The sequence below is a fragment of the Paroedura picta genome, chromosome 4 (genome assembly GCF_049243985.1).
Source record: "Paroedura picta isolate Pp20150507F chromosome 4, Ppicta_v3.0, whole genome shotgun sequence".
In the NCBI taxonomy this organism is placed as follows: Eukaryota; Metazoa; Chordata; class Lepidosauria; order Squamata; family Gekkonidae; genus Paroedura; species Paroedura picta.
In genome coordinates this window covers 40761430-40782594 of record NC_135372.1, presented here as the reverse complement: position 1 = coordinate 40782594, position 21165 = coordinate 40761430, and the positions used below count along the sequence as shown (strand labels likewise).

Here is a 21165-nt window from a genome sequence, read left to right as displayed (position 1 = left end):
ATACATACATACATACATAGCCTATATATCTTATCTTATCCCATGAGAATTGTAGTCCATGGACATCTGGAGGACCGCAGTTTGACTACCTCTGCCTTTGACTTTCTCAATGTTTCTGAGTGCCTCTGAACTACACTGTAGCTGCAGTTACAAGCTTCTGTATTGACTTGGGGGTCATGGAGCTTGTCCCAAGTGTTGAGCTTTGAGTTTTGTTGGTCTCCAAAACAGCAAAATTGATGTAGTTAGGTACAGTTGAATACCCCTTGCCTAGACAGGTAAAGGGCTAGAATGACCACTACAATTAAGTCTTTTTCAGAGGGAAAGCTGGGAAATTTGGGGAAGCCCAGAAAGAAATACATATGCAATATTTTATTTTTTGGAATGAGTGAAGTGTTTTTAAAGAGAATTTTACTTACTCCAAATGTATAGCATGAAACTTTCTATGGCACTAGGTAATCATCTTTATAAGCATACAGCATATTTAAATGGATGTTTGTTTTGGGCAATATACTATAATGTGTTTTAGTTCAGTGTTAAAGCTTAATTTGATAGCTTCCCTACCTCTAAGATGTCAAAAACTGAGGAACACAACAAACTGATGCAGCAGTTTGTGTCCATCTGCCAAGTATCTGGATAGATTTGTCATTTTGCTCATAGAAAATTAATGCATTTATACTTTTAAATTTCATAAATATGGGCAGTAACTAAATTTTATAAATTAGTTTGGGATTTGAAACAGCTTTGATGGCAGCCTAGTTTCTTCTGGACTTAATTTAAAGTACTGCTTCTTACCTCAGGACTTTTATTTGGCTCCACGAGGCAGCTTTTTTTTTTTTTTTTAGGGTTTTGAATTTTAATGACTCTAGTTTGCAATTACTGCTCCCACAAATCCTAATCTCTTCCCAGCCTTACCTAATTTCATTTAAACTATTACAAAACATAAAGTGGATGGAGAAGTAACTGGTTGTCAATACCACAACAAAAGTTGACCTTCTGACTTAACTTCTCCTTGATTGCTCATTATTGCTTTAAGTGTTCCATTTAATTGCGTATTTAACTGCATATTTAGAAAGCCGCTGGTTCAGAACTGAATTGCTCTGTCACCAGTGAATGCTGTAAAGCAGGGGTAGTCAACCTGTGGTCCTCCAGATGTCCACGGACTACAATTCCCATGAGCCCCTGCAAGCCTTTGCTGGCAGGGGCTCATGGGAATTGTAGTCTGTGGACATCTGGAGGACCACAGGTTGACTACCCCTGCTGTAAAGCTGCCTTGAAAAGATGCTGTGTCAGTGAAGGTTCTTTTAGTAAGGAGCACAAGTGAGAGCTGGGGGAGAAAGATTTTTGTTAAACCGCTAAAGAATTTATTGGCCTTGTTTTTCTCTTTCAAGGAGAAGGGTGGTTGCATCAGTCTTAACCACTGAAAGCTAGATGGGTTAGGCGTTATACTTAGTATCCTTTCAGTAAGTTTACTACAGTGCTCTGCCTGAAGTCAGTGCAAAAGTTCTTTAAAATCTCTCAGGGATTTATGTGTGATCTGTGATCCTTGTCAGAAGGAAAGAGAGCTGAAGTGTGAATCTTCACACCTCATCAGTAATATAATTGCTACCAGTTCTTTTACAACTCAGTAGTCAGACAACAGGGACACCTCTTTCAGGGTCTAAACAGGAAACCAACCCTGTAAGATTATACACTTACAAAGGTCTGACGAAGAGTGTTTGCCCTCGAAAGCTCATGCCCTGAATAAATCTTTGTTGGTCTTAAAGGTGCCACTGGACTCTGATTCTATTATTATACTCACAAAGGGTGTGGGTCCTATAACAAGTAACCTTGGTAGCTGTAACCAACTTGGGCCAAAGTATGGGATTCAGATTGAAGCTTCCCAAATGCAGAAACCAAGATAGAATTATTGTGTTATTTAAAAGATTTAAAAGATGTGCTGGAAGATACAAACAGGAGCAAAGAACTGGAGGATTAAATATTACAATAGTCCTAGATACTTACAAACCATGATTCTTCAAATATAGAGGATAGCTAAGGTAGAATCAACGTAATTTCAAAGTCTGCATTCAACAGGTGTTCAGCTATCCTGGACCACCACAGTCAAAATTAATCCAAAGCCAGGCCAAGAAGTGAGCTAAATCCCAGTGATGGCTAAACACACCCAGCTAGAATGAAGAATCTTTGTACTCTGGCTTGATTTAGGTTAGCCAATTAAATGTAATATAATATAACCCAGTTGACTATAGGTGTTGCTGATCAGATGGAAATCAATCAGGTGAGATTGGGAATTAGTGTCTGGTGTTCTTCAGTTTTGTCAGATTCAGGTAACAAGCTCCCATAAACCCTTGCGTTAGCTGGATGGAATGTGTAGGCTGAGTGTGGCCTTGAAATGTTTAGGAATGCTTAGAAACCTGTGAATGGCTTCTCATCCTCCCTTATATCTCCCTGTCAGTCACTATCAGCTTGGTCTCGATGCTCAGTGAGCAGGAATTTTCCATGTTCTACAGACTGCTGCCTGAACTAGAGCTTTGAATTAGAACAAGATTCTATGAAGTGGCCTAGGGTCTTGACAATCTTACTTTTATCCTTTATTATATTTCTGACTGTTCTTTCCACTTTTGTCTAAGAAAAGGGACCTTATGGGAGGGGGAGCGGTTGTCTAGCCCGTGGCTCCTTGTATTGGCTATACAGCACAACTCACACGCACATACACAATTTAGAGAGTTGTGGTTCTTCTTGTACAGAATCTGGGGGGAAAGCCAAGGTATTCCCCCTCCCATAAGGTGCCACCTTGGTGGTGGCAGTTGGGTTTATCATCCCTAGAGTCTGTGAGCTAGTTTAAGGTAGTTAAATTCCAAGGGCAGCTCTTCCCCTCACCTGTGGCAACCCCTGTGAGAGGTAGTGCTGTGTACTGCTGAGAATAGTAGGTGCTACACTGAAATTACTTGGTGACCTGGGATTTGTCCCACTCTGTCTTACGTTTCAGGGCCTTTATTAATATGCAGGCTTTAAGCTGAAATATTTTGTGCTGTTTAATCTGATGCCTTTCATTATTATATTTTTATTGGTCCAATTATGTAAGCCGCTGTGAATGAAATATAAAACACATTAAGAGAATTTTTTTTAAAAATCAAAAATATGGGAAAAGTGAGAAATACTTTCCCATCAGACTCAAGTGAATCATTGTAATGCTCGCAGCCAGATCAAGTGGGGCCGGCAGGGGCCGGCCAACTTCATTAGCAGGCCTGGGACAGAGCTCATTAGCAGGCCCTGCTTAGCAGGCTGGGAGGCCCTCTGTTATCAGGCCCTCCACCACCACCCTTCGCCCTCTCTCCTTACTTGCTGCTGGCTCCAGGCACTGAGGCGTCTGAGAGCAAAAAGGTTAGAGTCCGGGGATGGAGGGTGAGAGCTGCAGGGGCAGGGCCAATCAGGGTGCGGTCAGCTTTGCACCCTGATTGGCCCTATTCCAACTCGGAAACCCAGGACACGTTCCACCCCCCAGGCTGTTTCATAAATATTAAGAGAAACAATGGATGGATAAGGATAGCTTGGAGCATGAGCTAGCATAGTCAGGTGAATTGAGTCTAGAAGGAAGGGCAATTTTTGAACTCATTGTATATTTGCATACAAAAGGAGGTGCTGCCCATCTATCAAAAACCATCAGGTCAGTCCATTCCAGCAGTTCAACTTTTCCCACCTGCATCTTGTCCTGATTGAATATCAGCTTGTTTTTCCTCATTCCTTCAGCATCATCCAGATGTTAGTTCAGAGCTCCTTTGGGGAGCTTAATTAAAGAAATGTATAACTGGGTGTTACGAGAATGATCTCATCTAATGGCATATCATAAATATTAAAAATATAAGTGAGTGAGAGTACAGAACCTTGTGGAACTCTGCCAGTTTTCTTCCTAAGAAGAAGGTTCAACTTCCCCAAGGGAAGCAAAAGAAGACTGAAACCAACTGAAAACAGTTCTTAAGATCCATGTCTCATGGCCTAAACCAGTGGCTCCCAATCTTTTTCAGGCTGCAGTCCCCTTCGGCTCCCAAGTCACATCGCTAGTGCCCCCCCCCAAATACAAATACACACCTCTTTCCTTATGCTATGTCTACTTCAAATTCAAAACACAATATATTGTCTTCCTTTTTAGTTGTTCAGCAGCCATATTTTAGTATGGAAAAAAATATATAAGGTCTTTGTAAAAGCCACTTTGGGTTCTCATGGGGGAAAATATGGGGAAAGAAAAAGAGAGAGAAACAAGCAATGGAAAATCCCATGGCCAGGAGTAAGCAGAAGGCTTTTCCAGCCCCCCAATGATGGAGACTTTTGGAGAAGGGATGCAACCCTGGGTTAAGACATTCCTGGAGATCTGAGGTAGAGCCTGGGAAAGACAGAGTCTGTGGAGGTGAAAGAGCTCAGCAGGAATATGACTCCATCCAGCCCACCTTCCAAAGCTGTCATTTTCTTCAGGAAGCTAAGTGGAGTTGGCCCTGGTCAACACTGGGATGGGAAACCACCAAGAAAGTCCAGGGTTCCTACTACCCAGAGGCAGGCAATGGCAAGCCAACTTGGAACATCTCTCACTAAGAAGATACAGTGCCAGCAGGAAGTGTCAAGAGTGCTGCCTCCCCCCCTCCACTGCCCCATAATTCGTCACCACCCCTTTGATCCTTACACTGCTCCAGGGATTTCTAAACAGACAGCATTCAAAAGAGCCAAACATCCCAACCTAGTGCCAGAAAGTAGTCAAGTTTTCTCCCTGAATTACAGGAGTATTTGGGTGGATGTCAACTCCAGCACTGGTGACTGTCTAAAGCAGGGGTAGTCAAACTGCAGCCCTCCAGATGTCCATGTACTACAGTTCCCATGAGCCACTGCAGGGCTCATGGGAATTGTAGTCCATGGACATCTGGAGGGCTGCAGTTTGACTTGTTGTTGTTGTTATGTGCGAAGTCGTGTCCGACCCATCGCGACCCCATGGACAATGATCCTCCAGGCCTTCCTGTCCTCTACCATTCCCCGGAGTCCATTTAAATTTGCACCTACTGCTTCAGTGACTCCATCCAGCCACCTCATTCTCTGTCGTCCCCTTCTTCTTTTGCCCTCGATCGCTCCCAGCATTAGGCTCTTCTCCAGGGAGTCCTTCCTTCTCATGAGGTGGCCAAAGTATTTGAGTTTCATCTTCAGGATCTGGCCTTCTAAAGAGCAGTCAGGGTTGATCTCCTCTAGGACTGACCGGTTTGTTCGCCTTGCAGTCCAAGGGACTCGCAAGAGTCTTCTCCAGCACCAGAGTTCAAAAGCCTCAATTCTTTGACGCTCGGCCTTCCTTATGGTCCAACTCTCACAGCCATACATTGCAACTGGGAATACCATAGCCTTGACTAAACGTACTTTTGTTGGCACAGTTTGACTACCCCTGATCTAAAGCTTCCAGTTGAGGACACTCTGCCTGCGTCTTCCCCTCCCACCGGCTTTTGAAAGAGCATGCTCTACCAGACTTGGAGCATTTTCTTAGCCAGGAAACCCCAATGGAGGCATCAGTTTCCCCATTGCTGTAGCAGGGAGATGGAAATCCCTCAAGATTCATAGCGGCCATCAGCCTGGCAAGTCCACCAAGGCTCATTATGTCTTTGTTGCATTCTCTGCTTGGGGAGGACGGACTACTTGTAATGCTCTGGAGCGTGATGTGTATTCATAGGACATTTTCAGAACTGGAAGGATGCAATCATTAAACGGGGACTGGATAGCAAAACCCAGAGCTTTTTTTTTAACGGTAAATATCAGCTCCAGAAATACCATACTTACCGGTTAACTACACTTGGTCTGTGTACCAGCTCACAAGCCATAGTTTCTTACCTGGTTACTATGCCACGGCCAAGCTATGAATGATTCAGCAGTTGGCTGCTCTGTTGTTCAGCACCTCTTAACAGTCACAAAATGCTTCTCCCCCCCCCCCCCCACTCCTTATGCTTCAGTTTTTGCTTACCATTGGATACAGCTGGCTGCTTGTGCTTCACACCTGGCAGTAGCTTCCCTCTGTCAAATGATTGCAACTCTAGGTGCTTGGACTTTGGGCCTTAATCCAGAAGATGGGGATCCCCACACATAGAAACAAGATTTCTCTGGGGCAGTTTCGTTGTGTATGCTGTGAACGTTGTATGCGAACAAATTCTGTACTGCGCGAATCCTGCGGTACGTTTCAGTAATGCCTTTGCTTAAGTATAAGGCTTGCATTGTCTCGTCCCTCTGACTGTTACTTTCACTGGCAAACGACCCAAATTAATTATTGACAGAGATGGGAAAATTGAAATGATGTCATGAAAACACGCCAGTTAGATCTGATCTCTCTGAAAGAACAACTGAGCTTGTTATCCTAATGGGTGAGAGTTGACTGCGTGTTTTAGTTTAAATTAAGGAGCTCTGTTTCTAGCTCTTTGATTGTCATGGTTACAGAATAATAGAAACCATGGATGTCTAAACGTTTTTCATGCATTTAATAGACATAATTGATAGTTGGCTTAGGGAAACATAATAGCAAACAACGTGAGAGGGTTTGTTGCGAGTCCAGGTTGCACCAAGCCTGAGGTGACAGGGTGAGGTCTTGCCAAGAATTTGAAATCATGTAACCTCATGCCCGATAATTCTGAGCAATTCAATGGTAATTTAAGGATGGCTTGTGCCTGTGTTTCTATCCTACCCAACAGCATCTTTTCCTCCCAATCCCAATTATGCTGTTTTATTTAATATCCAGCTTGAAGAAGACTTAAAGCTGCTCTCTACTTCTAACCCTTTAATGGGTCCTAATAAACGTGTGTCCGATGGTGGAGAGCATAATGCTATAAGGCAGTAGTTTAGTGGTGATAGTCTGGTATATTGAACAGCTTGTTGGATATTTTAATAGCATGAAATGAGGTTTTTCTGCTGTTGATTGAGACTTTCCTGTCTTCTTAAGTTGTAGTTTCCATGAATAAATGGTCTTTCATCAGTTAATACTAGCATATTTGTCTGGAATTACTCTTTTGCAGTGTGAAATAATCAAACTGCTTAAATGCTGTGCTGGTGTGTAATATCATATAGTTGCTGGTGTGTAATATTATATAGTTGCTGGTGTGTAATATCAGGCTTTGGGTTGCCAAAAACCTTGAAGAAAAATGCTTTGTCTCTCTAATGCAGGGGTAGTCAAACTGCGGCCTTCCAGATGCCCATGGACTACAATTCCTATGAGCCCCTGCCAGCGTTCCGTGGATATCTGGAGGGCCGCAGTTTGACTACCCCTGCTCTAATGTGTGGCAATGGGTAGTTAAAGCTTTTCATGTCACGAAATAGCATCACCGGGTAAATTACATCTGATTGAGTGTATTAATTTTTTTCCAAGGCTGTTGGCAATCCTAGTCAGGCCATGGGTTTCAGAAGTTCTTTTGGTCCAGGCACATACTCCTTGCAGAAAGGAAATGAGGGAACGCTCAGTCCCAGAACTGAAAGTAAATTTGAGAATGGCAGGTGAGGGGGGAGATGGAGCATTGATGGTCCCTTTGCCTCAGCCAAGGAAAGTCACCCCACCTTCTTAGTACCTGTAGCATCCAGAATGTATGCACTGACTCCTCCTACATGCACTTCTCTTAAATGAAATCTATTGTTTCCAACAGTATGAGCTATGCAGTATTGGATTCCCCTATCAGAGATCCAGAATTGGATTCCCATATTAATTATGTGTGGGGAGGGCAAGGTGAGGGGGATTAGGAAAAGTCCAAAACCCACCTTCTGTCAAATTATATGTATTTAAATGGTAGTTCCCCATAGTCCCAAAGAAACAAAAATTCTGAAATGCTCCCCATGGCAGCCAGTTTGCAATGGCTCCCACTACTCAAAATTCTAAAAGTGCCCAAAGGCTCAACAAAATTGGGATCCTTGCCATAGAATTTTTACCTATTGCAGTCTTCTGTCCTCAGATTTTTAAATGTCTGGATAAACATTGACATGTTGGTTCTTGTTATCAGTGGACACTTGTAGAGATTTTTTGCCTAAGTAATTTCTTTTCCTTTTATTTTGAGGGGTAAGCAAAGGAGTTCCTGATTCAATGAACTGAAATGTCGGAAAAGCCAGGGCAGAGCACAAAAGCAAAGGATGGAAAAACCAAATATGCTACCCTTAGTCTATTTAATACTTACAAGGGAAAGACTCTGGAAACACAGAAGGCTACAGGTATGTAAAGTGCACAGAGCTTATCTTGTATGCTAGAAATATCACTGCCGATATCCTCATTTGAATGATGAAAGTATTTCACCTAATGGCACTCACTATTTACAACTAACAATCATTTTATCGCATGCTTAGATATCAGTTAATTGCTTTGAATTCAATGTGAAGCCATTTTTTCTTGCTATCCAGTCACTTTTCCTACTTCATATCTATGACAAAACCACCCTTATGTTCTCTACTTGTGTACACCTGTATACTTTGTCTTCTTCAATTACTGCAGTGCCACATTGGCAAGAGCTGGAAAGAAGTGCAACTGGCCTCGGCCAGCCTGGTGGAATGATCCGGGCTGTTTTAGAGCTCTCAAAGTTCCGAAGGGCCTGTAAAACGGCGCTCTTCCACCAGGCGTATGGTTGAGGCTAATGCCAGCACTTTGCGATGTCAGTAATGGGCCGCCCCACTTGTACCTCACACCTTCCATCTAAATCCTAGGGAATATAATTGAATTTGAACCTACTTGAACCCACGTTCATGGGGAGCTTGTGACAGAGCGGTCTTATCAGGAGCTTTAGGTAATTAGTAAATTGTTTTAAATAATTTTAGGGAAGTTTGTATATAATTTTAATAATAATAATTATAATAATAATAATTATTATTAATATTATTATTATATTTGTTTAGCCCTCCCCAGTTAGCTCGGCTAATGATTTTAGCTGCTCCGAGACCATTGTCGAAGTGAGGTGGCGTAAAAATCACGAACATACATATAAATAAAATAAAAGCTAGCATACTGAATGAAAGAGTAGAGGGGAATTCAGCAGTGTAGAGGGGTAGTTCAGCAGTAGAATAGGCTGCCTAAGGAGGTGGTGAGCTCCCCCTCACTGGCAGTCTTCAAGCAAAGGTTGGATACACACTTTTCTTGGATGCTTTAGGATGCTTAGGGCTGATCCTGCGTTGAGCAGGGGGTTGGACTAGATGGCCTGTATGGCCCCTTCCAACTCTATGATTCTGAATTTCCAACTTTAAGACCTAAAAAAGACCCATATGAACATTAAAGACCAATATAAAGATCATCAAAATGGGTAGCTATTTTAGTCTGTCTGTAGCAGTCTGAGTACCCAGCTTGCTGGGGGGTAAACGGTAATGACTGGGGAAAGCACTGGCAAACCACCCCGTATTGAGTCTGCCATGAAAACGCTAGAGGGCGTCACCCCAAGGGTCAGACATGGCTTGGTGCTTGCACAGGGGATACCTTTACCTTTTAGCAGTAGAAAAGAGCAAAAGTGCATTAGCACCTGAGAGGCTAACATCAAGATTGTTTTTTTCTAAACCCTGCAAGTCTGTTTGGTTGGCATGCAAGCTTAACATTGTGAGGACAGGTAAAAATACTGGCAAGGAAGAAGTTCAGGGAGCCAGTCTTCTTCAGGAGCCAGCAGTGTTTTTTAATTACAGAATTTGTAGCTGCTGCTGTATTTTACTCTGCACATTAGGTATGCGATAGGCAAAGTAAATACATGTGAAGATACTCATCGCTTGATCATGATGGTTTCAATAATTTCTGTAATCAATATTAATGTAAGGGGGAAAAAGTACTGTGGGTTTTTTATACCTCACTTGGCTGGCAAGGAAATGGAATGTCTTACAAAAAAAATTGGCAGTTATTGGGAAATAGTGGTTTGGATCCAAAGGCTTTCTTCAGGTTAACAATCGTATCAGCAGATTATGTCTTTCTTGCTGGAGGAAGAGTGCACCATTAGTGGAGTAGAACCATTTTATCCAGTGGATTTGTGTGATTTCAAAGGCATTAGGTGAGTGTCTGCAAATGTTGGTTGACACCACTTTGCATTTTGTCCTGAAAACACTTGGATCAGCCCAGAACTCCCAACAATACAGCATTAGCTGTGCCGTGGTCAGACCACTACGCCCTGCGGGCCCGGCTCAAGATGCCACCCCCTCCCCAGTTGGGCGGCGGGCGTATTTTAGCCCGCCCGCGGAGACTCATGGATCCAATTGGATTCCGGAATGCTCTGCGGGACCCGATGCCTCCTGGCGACTCACTAGCGGCCTTGGTGGCGGACTGGCAGTCACGCCTATCGGCTGCTATAGATGAGATCGCCCCTAAACGTCCTCTCTGCCCTCGACTCAAACGGGCTCCCTGGTATACCAGGGAGCTCCGGGAGAGAAAAAGGGAAGTGAGACGACTGGAGCGAGTGTGGCGGAAGACTCGCGACGAAGCTACGAGAACATCTCATCGCACGCTTATGAGGGCGTATGAGATGGCGGTGAAAGTGGCAAAACGGGAGTATTTTGCCGCGGAAATCGCGTCCGCAAGCTCTCGCCCGGCCCAACTATTTAGGACAGTTAGAACTCTTACCGCCCTTGAGGGGCGCCAAAATAGTAGTAAATTGGAACTAGGCTGCGAGGCTTTAGCGAGCCATTTTGTGGACAAAGTCTTGTTACTCCGCCGCGCTCTTCCCGCCACAGTTAATACAGTAAATGAACTGGAGACCCGTTGGCCGCCTTTGGAGGTGACGTTCGATGGCTTCAGACGGCTCTCTTTACCCGAAGTGGACAAGTTGCTAGGTTCGGTTAGGGCGACCACTTGCCCCCTTGATCCCTGTCCATCCTGGCTCCTCAAGGGAGGTGGCCAGAGGATAGGAGGCCAGCTCAGGGATATCATCAATCTCTCCCTGGATTCCGGGGAGTTCCCTGGGCAGCTGAAGGGGGCAGTGGTTCACCCTCTCCTGAAAAGATCCACGCTGGACCCACGGGACCCAGACAGCTACCGCCCGGTGTCGCATTTGGCATTCCTGGGCAAGGTAGTTGAAAGGGCCGTGGCAGACCAGCTCCTGGCATTCTTGGAAGAAACTTCGGCACTCGATCCATATCAGTCTGGCTTCCGACCTGGCCACGGGGTGGAGACGGTGTTGGTCGCCCTGTTGGATGACCTCCGTCGCCAGCTGGATAGAGGCGGGTCGGCAGTGCTGGTTCTTCTGGACCTGTCGGCCGCTTTTGACACCGTGGACCACGAACTACTGGTCCACCGCCTCGCCGAAACGGGGATACGGGGCACAGCTTTACGCTGGATACGCTCCTTTCTCCAGGACCGGACCCAGAGGGTAGCAGTGGGAGATGAGCTCTCGTGCCCCTACAGACTTCCTTGTGGAGTCCCACAGGGCGCAGTCCTCTCTCCCACATTGTTCAACGTCTTTATGCGCCCTCTGGCCCAGCTGGTGCGGAGTTTTGGGCTGGGTTGCCACCAGTACGCTGATGACACCCAGCTCTATCTCCTCATGGACGGCTGCCCGGACTCTCCCCCGGAACCATTTGCCAGATGTTTGGAAGCGGTGACAGAATGGTTCGAGCAGAGTCGCCTGAAACTCAACCCCTCCAAGACGGAGGTCCTGTGGTTGGGACGTAGGGGTCGGGAACAGGAAGCGCGTTTACCCACCCTGGGAGGGACGCACCTTACCATCGCGTCCCAGGCCAGGAATTTGGGTGTGATCATTGACGCCTCCCTGACCTTGGAGGCGCAGGTCAAAAGAGTAGCGGGCCAGGCATTTTTCCAGCTTCGCCAGGCCCGACTACTAGCGCCCTACCTGTCCCCCGAACACCTAGCCACAGCGATCCATGCAACGGTCACCTCCAGAATAGATTTCTGTAACTCGCTCTACGCGGGCCTTCCCTTGTCCTTGGTCCGGAAACTCCAGCTAGTGCAAACGCAGCTGCCAGGGTCTTCACTGGTACACCTTGGAGGGCTCACATTCAGCCAGTGCTGAGGCAGCTGCACTGGTTGCCAATTGCTGCCCGGATCCGGTTCAAGGTTTTGGTTTTAACCTTCAAGGCTTTACGCGAGTTGGGACCCACATACCTGAGGGACCGCCTATCGCCCTATGCCCCCCGCAGAGCCTTACGTTCTGCGGGAGAAAATCTGCTGGTCGTTCCCGGCCCCAGGGAAGCACGCCTGGCCTCGACCAGGGCCAGGGCCTTTTCGGTCCTGGCCCCTACCTGGTGGAATGAGCTCCCGGGAGAGCTGCGGGCCCTGCAAGATCTTCCATCATTCCGCAGGGCCTGCAAGACGGAGCTCTTCCGCCAGGTTTACGGTTGAGGACGAGGCTAACATCTATGCCCCCCCCCCAGGGACCCGGGACCCGGGATTGAGATTGGGTATTAGTACCATCAGTATCCCCTCTCCACCTGCTTGTAGTAGGAGGGGGAGGTTGATTAGCCTATCTTGCCAGGTTAGCTTGCTAACCGATAATGTTATATTGTAATTGTTGCTGAGGGTTTTTAATGGATTTTATTGGGGGTTTTAAAATGTTGTAACCCGCCACGAGCCGTAAGGGAGTGGCGGGCAATAAATCGAAAGATAATAATAATAATAATAATAATAATAACAAGTTCCGGAAAATAAAGCAAGCCCAAGTAGTAGGTGGTTATTTAAAAAGCTAGTTTTAAAATGCTGTTGTGCAAAGCAGGCTAGCCAATGTTTCCTTTTTGGAGATGCTTGAAATTATAGCAGGTAGCCAATAGGAGAATCTTTCCTGTGAAATTTGCCCCAGACTATGGGACTTGCTCAACCAAGAAACCCTCTCTTGCTAACATGATACCATAGTGAAATAAAGAGGAAAGCTGCCATCTATGTTATGGTGTTCTTGGCTTCAGAGGATATTTGACTGCAGTCACATAAAAGGAATTCAGTGGACAATATTTAACCAATCCATTGATCAGTATGCCCATCCTAGGTGGGAAGGGATATCCCTTATAGCTTTTAAGTGATAGTAGAGTGGGAATGAGCGTTTAAAAAAAAACTCATTAGGGCTTTCTAACCTTATGAATTTTGCTTAGAATAGCATTTCTATGCAGAACTTCTTACAGCCACTTCACTGTGAACATAAATTCATTGTTCAAAATGTTTTTCCTTGGTATACAGTCGCCACACGCCATGGATTACAGAGTCTTGGGAAAGTTGCCATTTCACGGAGAATGCCTCCCCCTGCTAACCTCCCCAGTCTGAAAGCAGAAAACAAAGGCAATGATCCTAACATAAACATTGTGCCTAAAGACGGCACAGGATGGGCTTCTAAACAAGAGCAACATGAAGAGGAAAAGTAAGTTAAATGGATGATCATTCAGATGAGTGATTGGGATGTGAGTGTCCTGCATAGTGCAGGGGGTTGGACTAGATGACCCATGAGGTCCCTTCCAACTCTATTATTCTATGACTAGTAATCAAGCCCGCTGCAGCTAAATGCAGCGGGTGCTAGGCACTTAATGTGGGTGGGTGTCTTTCCTCGGCGTCGGTGTTTCAGCGGTGGCTGGCTTGGTCAGGGGCGGCGGCCTGGTCAGCGGTGGGCTTCTTTCGGCGTCAGGCCGGGAGCAACTGTGAGCCGCGCTGTGTGTGGCTCACAGTTGCTGGGGCTGGGAATCGGAGGGACCAATCGGCAGGCGCTTCGCGCCTGCCAATTGATCCCTCCGATTGTCTGTCGTGAGGAAGGGTCCAATCCGGACCCTTCATCATCACGGACAAAGCCCACCTCAAGGCCCCTTAACCATTTATTTAGTCCGTGGCGCCCACGGCGCCACGGGCGGTTTAAAGATTCTATGAACTGTAGCATGTGCCCTGGGAATACTTCAGTGGATCATGGGAGAACTGATGTTGAGTTGTTGTCTTTAATGTTTGGATTGTGGAGCAGTTTTAGTTTACTCCTTTTTGAAGGGCCCTGCTGCGATTGTATATGTGCCAGAGAGCAAGGGCAGCCTCCTTCATGCCACTCTTTCATGGGGAGAACAACAGCAAGACAGCAAGGCTGGGTCACTTAAGGAGCATCTCCACTGGTTCTCTTGCCTGACCTCAAGCTCACAGTGTTATACCCCCTGCTGCTTACCTCATGTTTCCTGTCCCCCGATTTATTGGTCTGCTACCCATGATCCTCGTCTCATCATTGGCGAGGTCATTATTGCAACTGTTTTTCTTCCTTAGATGTCTTGGGGCTTAACGTTTCTGTACGGTCAGGAAATCAGCAGCACAGGCTTTGTAATAAATATAGGGAGGTTACTACAAGGAAAAAAAATCTCTTGTAACTAAATTATGAACAGATAAAGCCATCCCTCCCTTGAATGATTTTTAAAGGAGAGCTCTGTGACTCGATATATGTCAGATTCATAGAGACTTCCCAGATCAGCAGGTTCTTCCAGACTGCCCTAGAATAGGATCTCAGAGAGAAGAATAGTTAGTTGGGGAATTCACTGCTGTAAACTGATTCAAGGCTCTGTCTGTTGAGCTTCTCCATTGCCGATTGACATGCTTTTTTAAACTCTTACTTTCTGAAACATTGCTGCTGTGAGGCTTGGTTCTTCACATCTAATGTCCTCTTGCTTTCAGACCGCCAGAAGTGCCACAGACCCAGCCAAAGCCTGTAGTTCCTGCTCCTCCAGAAGTAACACCTGTTGCCAAATCCTGGGCCAATACCAAGCAAGGTGGACAGGGAGATGGTAAGGGGAGAAGAGGTGGGCCAGAGCTGTGGCGGCAGCAATCCTGCTTTGCATTCCTGTATTTTTGCATTTTAGGATGGACCGGGGGGGGGGGGAATGGAACACAAAGTGATTGGTTTCAGGCAAGGAAACTAATACGGACAGGCACAAGAACCAGTCCATGAGCCAGAATTCAGCATGAACTTGGCCCAGTTCGGAACCTCCAAACATTTAGTAGAATTTTTCTCTAGTTTTGACTGTTTGGGCCATTTATACCTAACAGCTAGAGCCTCTTGTGGCACAGAGTGGTAAGGCAGCAGACATGCAGTCTGAAAGCTCTGCCCATGAGGCTGGGAGTTCGATCCCAGCAGCCGGCTCAAGGTTGACTCAGCCTTCCATCCTTCCGAGGTCGGTAAAATGAGTACCCAGCTTGCTGGGGGGTAAACAGTAATGACTGGGGAAGGCACTGGCAAACCACCCCGTATTGAGTCTGCCAAGAACACGCTAGAGGGCGTCACCCCCAGGGTCAGACATGACCCAGTGCTTGCACAGGGGATACCTTTACCTTTTACCTTTTTATACCGAACAGCTGAGCAATGTGGGTCTGCAGCTGACTTTTTAGATTCAGATGGGTGGGAGCCATTTCATGGACAGTTTTGCTTCCCCCGGCTTCCAGTGGCAAGCCAACCGGTTCCTCTGGAGGGCCAGAAATGGGGCATAGAGGCCGAGACCTTTCCCTGAAGTTGCCTCCTATCTGAGATTCAGATGCCTAGTGCCTCTGAATGTGGAAGTTCCCCTTAGTCACCATAGCTAATAGCCGCTGATCTCTGCCTAAAGTTGTTTATAACATGTCTGTCCTTTTGCTTATAAAGTGCCCCTTTGATTTAACTTACTATAGCGCAGTCCACCATGAAGAGACGTGACTAGTAAGAATACTGAAGAAGCAGAGTCTGTTATCTGAGAAGAAATTATTTGAGAGAGAGTGCAAGCATAGCTCTGAATGGTTTAGGAATTTTCCTCATTGTAGATAGAGTTTTCTAATCTAGAGTATTAATGGCTGACTGTTTTGCAACTGTCTTAGGTCCTGGAGTTCCAGTAAATAGCTATTTCCAGCAAGAATTTCCTAGCCTGCAGGCTGCCGGAGATCAAGAAAAGTCAGGTAAAGAGAAGGAGGCAGCTGAAGAGCCGTATGGACCCGGGCCCAGTTTACGACCGCAAAGTAGGTATACATGAAGTATGGGAATGATGTTAAGCAAACAGCATTCCTTGCTTTCTGGCTTATGTAGGTATCGTGAAAAATAGTATGTGAATGGGATACAATTTGTGCTTTGAAAATCTGACTCTCTGACATAGGATTACAACCTGAATCTGCTAGGTGCAGTAAACAAATGCAGATAATGGTTTTTAAATCTCTGAAAGGGCAGTCCTGTCCTTTTTGTTCCAGATTAAATAGAAATTTGGCTTGCATTGTCTTATTTTAGCCAGTAGCTTTGCCGTTCAAGTTCAAATTATACCTATTAAGTACAGTAGGCAACTAAATTGGCAGTGTTCAGCTAAAATTTTTGAGAGAGCTGGTGAATCTTGAGCTTCTTTAAAACATTGGGCAACGTTGATCAGTTGGTTGTCACAGTCACTACTTATTCATTTGGTTCAGGTATTAGGTATGCCCAATCATAGCTGTGCTCACCCAAAGTACAGGCAAACAGCTAACGTGGTTCTCTCAAGCATGGGGAGGAGATCTAGCATGGAAGATGCCATTTGTCATAATGCATGAGTCAAGCTTTAGTTACAGTTACTCTTCTGCAGCAGCGTCATTGGCCTGCAGAAGCATTTCTTAGCTCAGGTTGTAGATTTGCTGTGTCTTCAGGTAGTTTCCTCTGTCATTGGAAGTTCTTTGGGGTTTTGGCTGGGGAATGAGGAGGTAAAACTGGACTGACGCATGTTCTCTATGCAGCACAGACTTCACTGATGATCAGAAACCCAATTTATAAGACCTCTCTTGACTCTCTCAACCCAGATGTTGCTAGCTGGAGAGAAGGTGGAGGCAGGAATCTGACCTCTCCAAACTCACCGATGGATCAAGAGGCAAAACCTCCTGGTCAAGAAGATAATAATGTGCCTGTATCAGTAGAACAGAACGATGGCCTCAAGGCTCCAGAGAAGAGGGATGTAAGGATAGCACAGCCTCCTCAGCCCAAAGTGAATGGGCAGCAGCAGCCTGGGATGATTCCCCAGTACAGAGCAATGATACCACCCTATGTAAGTAACGTTGATGAAGATCTTGTAGTCAAAGGCTTGTTTCCTTTAATCTCAGAAACCATGGAAGGGAAAGGAGGAATCTGTGGATGGGATATATGGGAGGGAGGTCATCATGGCATGACAGGTTCCACTTTCTATAATATGCTCTTGTCATGTTTCGCTTTGGCTCGTAAAAATAACTATAAGGAAAAGAGAACCTATCCCGAGGCTATACATTCAAAGTCAGTAGTTTGACAAGCTTCCCCGTACCTGTGAGCCGAATGCCAATTTATACTGTTAGATGAAGATTTGACACAATTTATACCTGTTTGCAATTGAATATTGAAGGGAATACTGATTCATATTGGAAAACTTTTAAATTTTGAAATTAACAATAGGAGGACACAACCACTGACAAAAATATTCATTGAAAATGGCACAAATCTAGAGACCATTTTGGTTGGTTCTTTGATTATTGATGCAATACATATTGGAATTTCAGTTTCTTTATACATTTCTAGAACTACTTACAAAATATTGTATAATATTTCAGACTATTGACTTTGTATTTATAGCCTCTAGATAGGTTCTCTTTTCCTTATTGTACTTCCACTTTGAACCGTCCTTATCTCATGTCGTATTTTCATTTGTAAAAATAACTGGCAATTTAACATTAAGAAAAGCAAATAAATTCTTTGTGTGTGGGTGTGTTCCCACAGGGTACTCTGTTTAATGCATAAATAGCATGAGATTTAGTTTGTCTTTTCTCCTTTATGCTCTGACAATGCCCCTTAAAATGATGGTTTTTAAAATTACTTTATTAGTAACAGCAACATTGTTAGTAATAGAGCATTATAACGAACATTAATAAGGCAAAGGACCATGGAGGAAGGACTGAGAATAGCAACAATTAGTGGTATTCCAAAATAAGCATACTTGGATCAGTGAGTATTTGTGGAATCACAGCATAAAAATACTATAATAAGCTCTGTCTCTCCTCTTGCTTGTTTTCCGTGGGACATGGAAATGGCACACGGTTTAAATCTAGCTCCCGTAAGAAGTGGGGAAGGAACTGGTCTAGATAGGTGTAAAGTGATTTTGGGAAAATGAGCAATAACTTTTGAAGAGGTCCTACAGAAGAGTAATGGTTATATTTCTATGTTTTATTATCTTCAAGCTAAAAGGTTTTTTTATTTGCTGAAAGTCAATCTGGTTCTCAGCTTGAAGCCCTACAGGCACAATAGGCTGGTCTTGTATATTGTAGGATTTCAAACATGTTAATCACTGAAGATAAGGATAGTGTGCATGTTTTCAAGCTAGGAGGAACAAGTCCCTGAACAGAGAAATCGCAGCTGATGCCTGGAAATTTGTTTTATCCAAAGGATATGCATTCTGTCTGAGTTTGACTTTGATAGAAAATTTGGGCAAATGTTTAATCAATTGTATCTTTATCCTAAATGTCAAAAATTGATGTTTTATCTTCAGGTAATCCCCCCCACACTAGGGTTACTCTGCCGGTTGTTATTCCTTCCCCCTGATTAGGTCAAGTTGTATACTCCCGCAGCCACTTGGACCGGGTGGGTTGATTGGGCTTGTTATTTCATGAGGATTTTATTGTACTAGGGGTTTTATGTGTTTTATTGTATGTAACCTGCTGCGAGCCTTGCGGGAGCAGCGAGCTATATTATTATTATTATTATTATTATTATTATTATTATTATTATTATTATTATTATTATTATTATAATAATAATAATATAATATATAATAATAATAAAGCATGGACTGCAATAACATAATATAGAATTACATCTCCGAAAGCCATCTCCAGTCGTATTGATCTGAGTTATTCTCTTATACATGGTCTCTGTAGCTACAGTGGTCTCTGAGACACTGGGAATCTAAAAATTGCCTGAGTGTTTTGGAATGATTTGATAAGTAAAGTACGGTTTTTTAATTGGTTAAAATTACATTCTTACAGAGAGTTCAGCACTTGGCAACAGCTGGGGGGGACATGGTTGTCTATAATTAACCATCTTTAGATCTCTATTTAGCCATTTAGTGCATTTAAGAATATATTGGCAGATTGTATGGCCAACATCTGTGAGTTGTGTAACATATATATGTTGGTGATGTAACGTTAAATTCAAGTAAATAATAATAAAAGAGTTTAAGCAGTGAAATATTTAAATAGCCTTTCTGGTTTAGGTTACCTCCAGAGAATTGTAGTTTCTTTTTCATTTCTCAGATTTTGTTTAGAAGCTGACTCATCATAGCTATCCCTGTGTTAGAAACTGAAAGGCTTCAGCATTGAGACAGAATCTACTCTTGTAGTGGGTAGTCACTGAAAGAAATAGACTTTGGTCAAACCCATATAGAATTGCAGTCAGAGGTTTAATACTGAGGTGCTTCAGAAAATGTAAATCAGACACTGCCTGATTTCTTGAGTATACTATCTATCAAGAGCCACATATAGGAGCATGATTTGCATTATTTAAAAAATACTGGAAAAGATAGGAAATCTCTTAAATACTGTTTGTGCAGTCCTTTGTATTGTTATCTGAAGTTTATACATCTTCTCTTGGGAGTTTAAATATACTGTTATTTGATGTAACAGCAACATATTTCAATAAAAACCTAGCCAAGGGTGAGTCCTTGGATAGCCAACAGATTGCATTAATACCCACCAGATTGTCACAAAAGAGTTGGAAGGGATCTCCAGGGTAATCTAGTCCAACCCCCTGCACAATGCAGGATCTCACAACTACCTGCCAGCCCCCAGTGACCCCAATTTCATGCCCAAGTGAGCTTCCCACCAAAAAATTTCCAGAATCCAGCCTGGCCTGGAGGAAATTCACCTACCATCCCAGAGTGGCGATCAGCAATTGCCTGGGTATGCAAGGAAGGGCCACAAAAGACAAACACTGACATATCCCTTCCTTCCTACCCACTCACAATCTTAGTAGAGTGGGAATAGCAACCCAGTTCAAAAGTCCAGGGAATTTTATTGGAATATCCCCCCCCCACCCCCCAATTTGTCTTGTTAAATCTGTTTCAAAATATGGCAGTGTTGAGCCTCCATAAATACTGATGCAGCATAGGAGATTTTGGTGCTAACTTTGCTTTGAGTGTCTACAACTCTGACAGGCACAAAGAATTTGCTTGTTTGTTTGTATTTATATACCGCCCTCCTCTGAGGCTCAGGATGGTTTACCTAGAATGTTGAAAACAATACAAGGAACTTAGCTTTTCCATAACGTATAGATAACCACAGCAATAATAATATTAATATTAATTACTGTAACAGAGATAACTCTAACAGTGCAAACAGGTCCAGGGGCAGAATGCATGAATGGATTTCTGGGAAGGAGGGAGGGAGGGAGCAGGAGCCCTGTAGAAGCTGCCGGTTTCACTCGGTCTCAACCAAATGCCTGGCAGAAAAAAAATTAGACATAGGAATATTGGCAGGACATCTTGTCACATGAGTTGTTATGTCATTGGCACAACTGGAGCCCAATTCTAATTACCAAAGGCCTTTAACACTTGTACGTTACACTTTGGAGTTGGCTTGGCTGTAACATAATCATATAGTTACAGTTTTTGCACATGTGTTTTCTCTTCCTAGATGTTCAACCAGTATCCTAAATTGGCGTATCCTCAAATCCCGGGCCCCAGCAGATTCCCTCCTCCACCAGAGGCCAGCAGGTAAGAACTGGCCAGAGCTCAGCTTACAGTGGTTGATTATTCAACACAAGTTGGCATAATAATGAAACCAGACCTGAATAATGGTGCAGTCATTAGTTTATACACAGGAATTGTACATTGAAATTGTATAATGCTGGTGTATGCCATTAATAATTGTTTAAACTGTCTCTTTGTGATACTTCTTCAGCAGGAAGATCCTAGGCATCCAAAACTTAAATGCAACCATGAAGGACATCTTTTTCCCATCTTTAAGAAAAAACTGGCTTCTTAAAATTGATTGTGACATCTATTAATTGGGAAAACAGTGAACTAAAACTGCCTCCTCCTCCCCAAACCCTTTAGTGCTTAACTCTGTCCAGTTGTTAACTTGAATAGGAAATATTGACATGGTTCCTTTTGTTTGTTCTAGAGGGCCAAGGGGGAGAGGGCCCTCTTCGTGGGCCTCAGAAGCTGTCGAACGCCCGGCCATCCTAAGTGCTAGTGAACTGAAAGAACTTGACAAGTTTGATAACTTGGATGCTGAGGCTGATGAGGGCTGGGCTGGTAAGTCTGTCA

The 21165-nt window shown here is 44.2% G+C and overlaps 1 protein-coding gene across 11 annotated transcripts in view; it reads left to right on the top strand.

The window, feature by feature from the left end:
- The window catches only part of PRRC2C (proline rich coiled-coil 2C), an 80865-nt gene that overhangs the window by 7780 nt on the left and 51920 nt on the right, over nt 1-21165 (top strand). For all 11 annotated transcript variants that reach the window (XM_077332587.1, XM_077332584.1, XM_077332583.1 and 8 more), the window contains exons 2-8: nt 8049-8199; nt 13127-13304; nt 14579-14688; nt 15749-15886; nt 16685-16926; nt 20531-20610; nt 21020-21153. In XM_077332587.1, the coding sequence (XP_077188702.1) occupies nt 8085-8199; nt 13127-13304; nt 14579-14688; nt 15749-15886; nt 16685-16926; nt 20531-20610; nt 21020-21153 (997 nt within the window). In that variant the 5' untranslated portion in view covers nt 8049-8084. The remainder of the gene's footprint in view (nt 1-8048; nt 8200-13126; nt 13305-14578; nt 14689-15748; nt 15887-16684; nt 16927-20530; nt 20611-21019; nt 21154-21165) is intronic.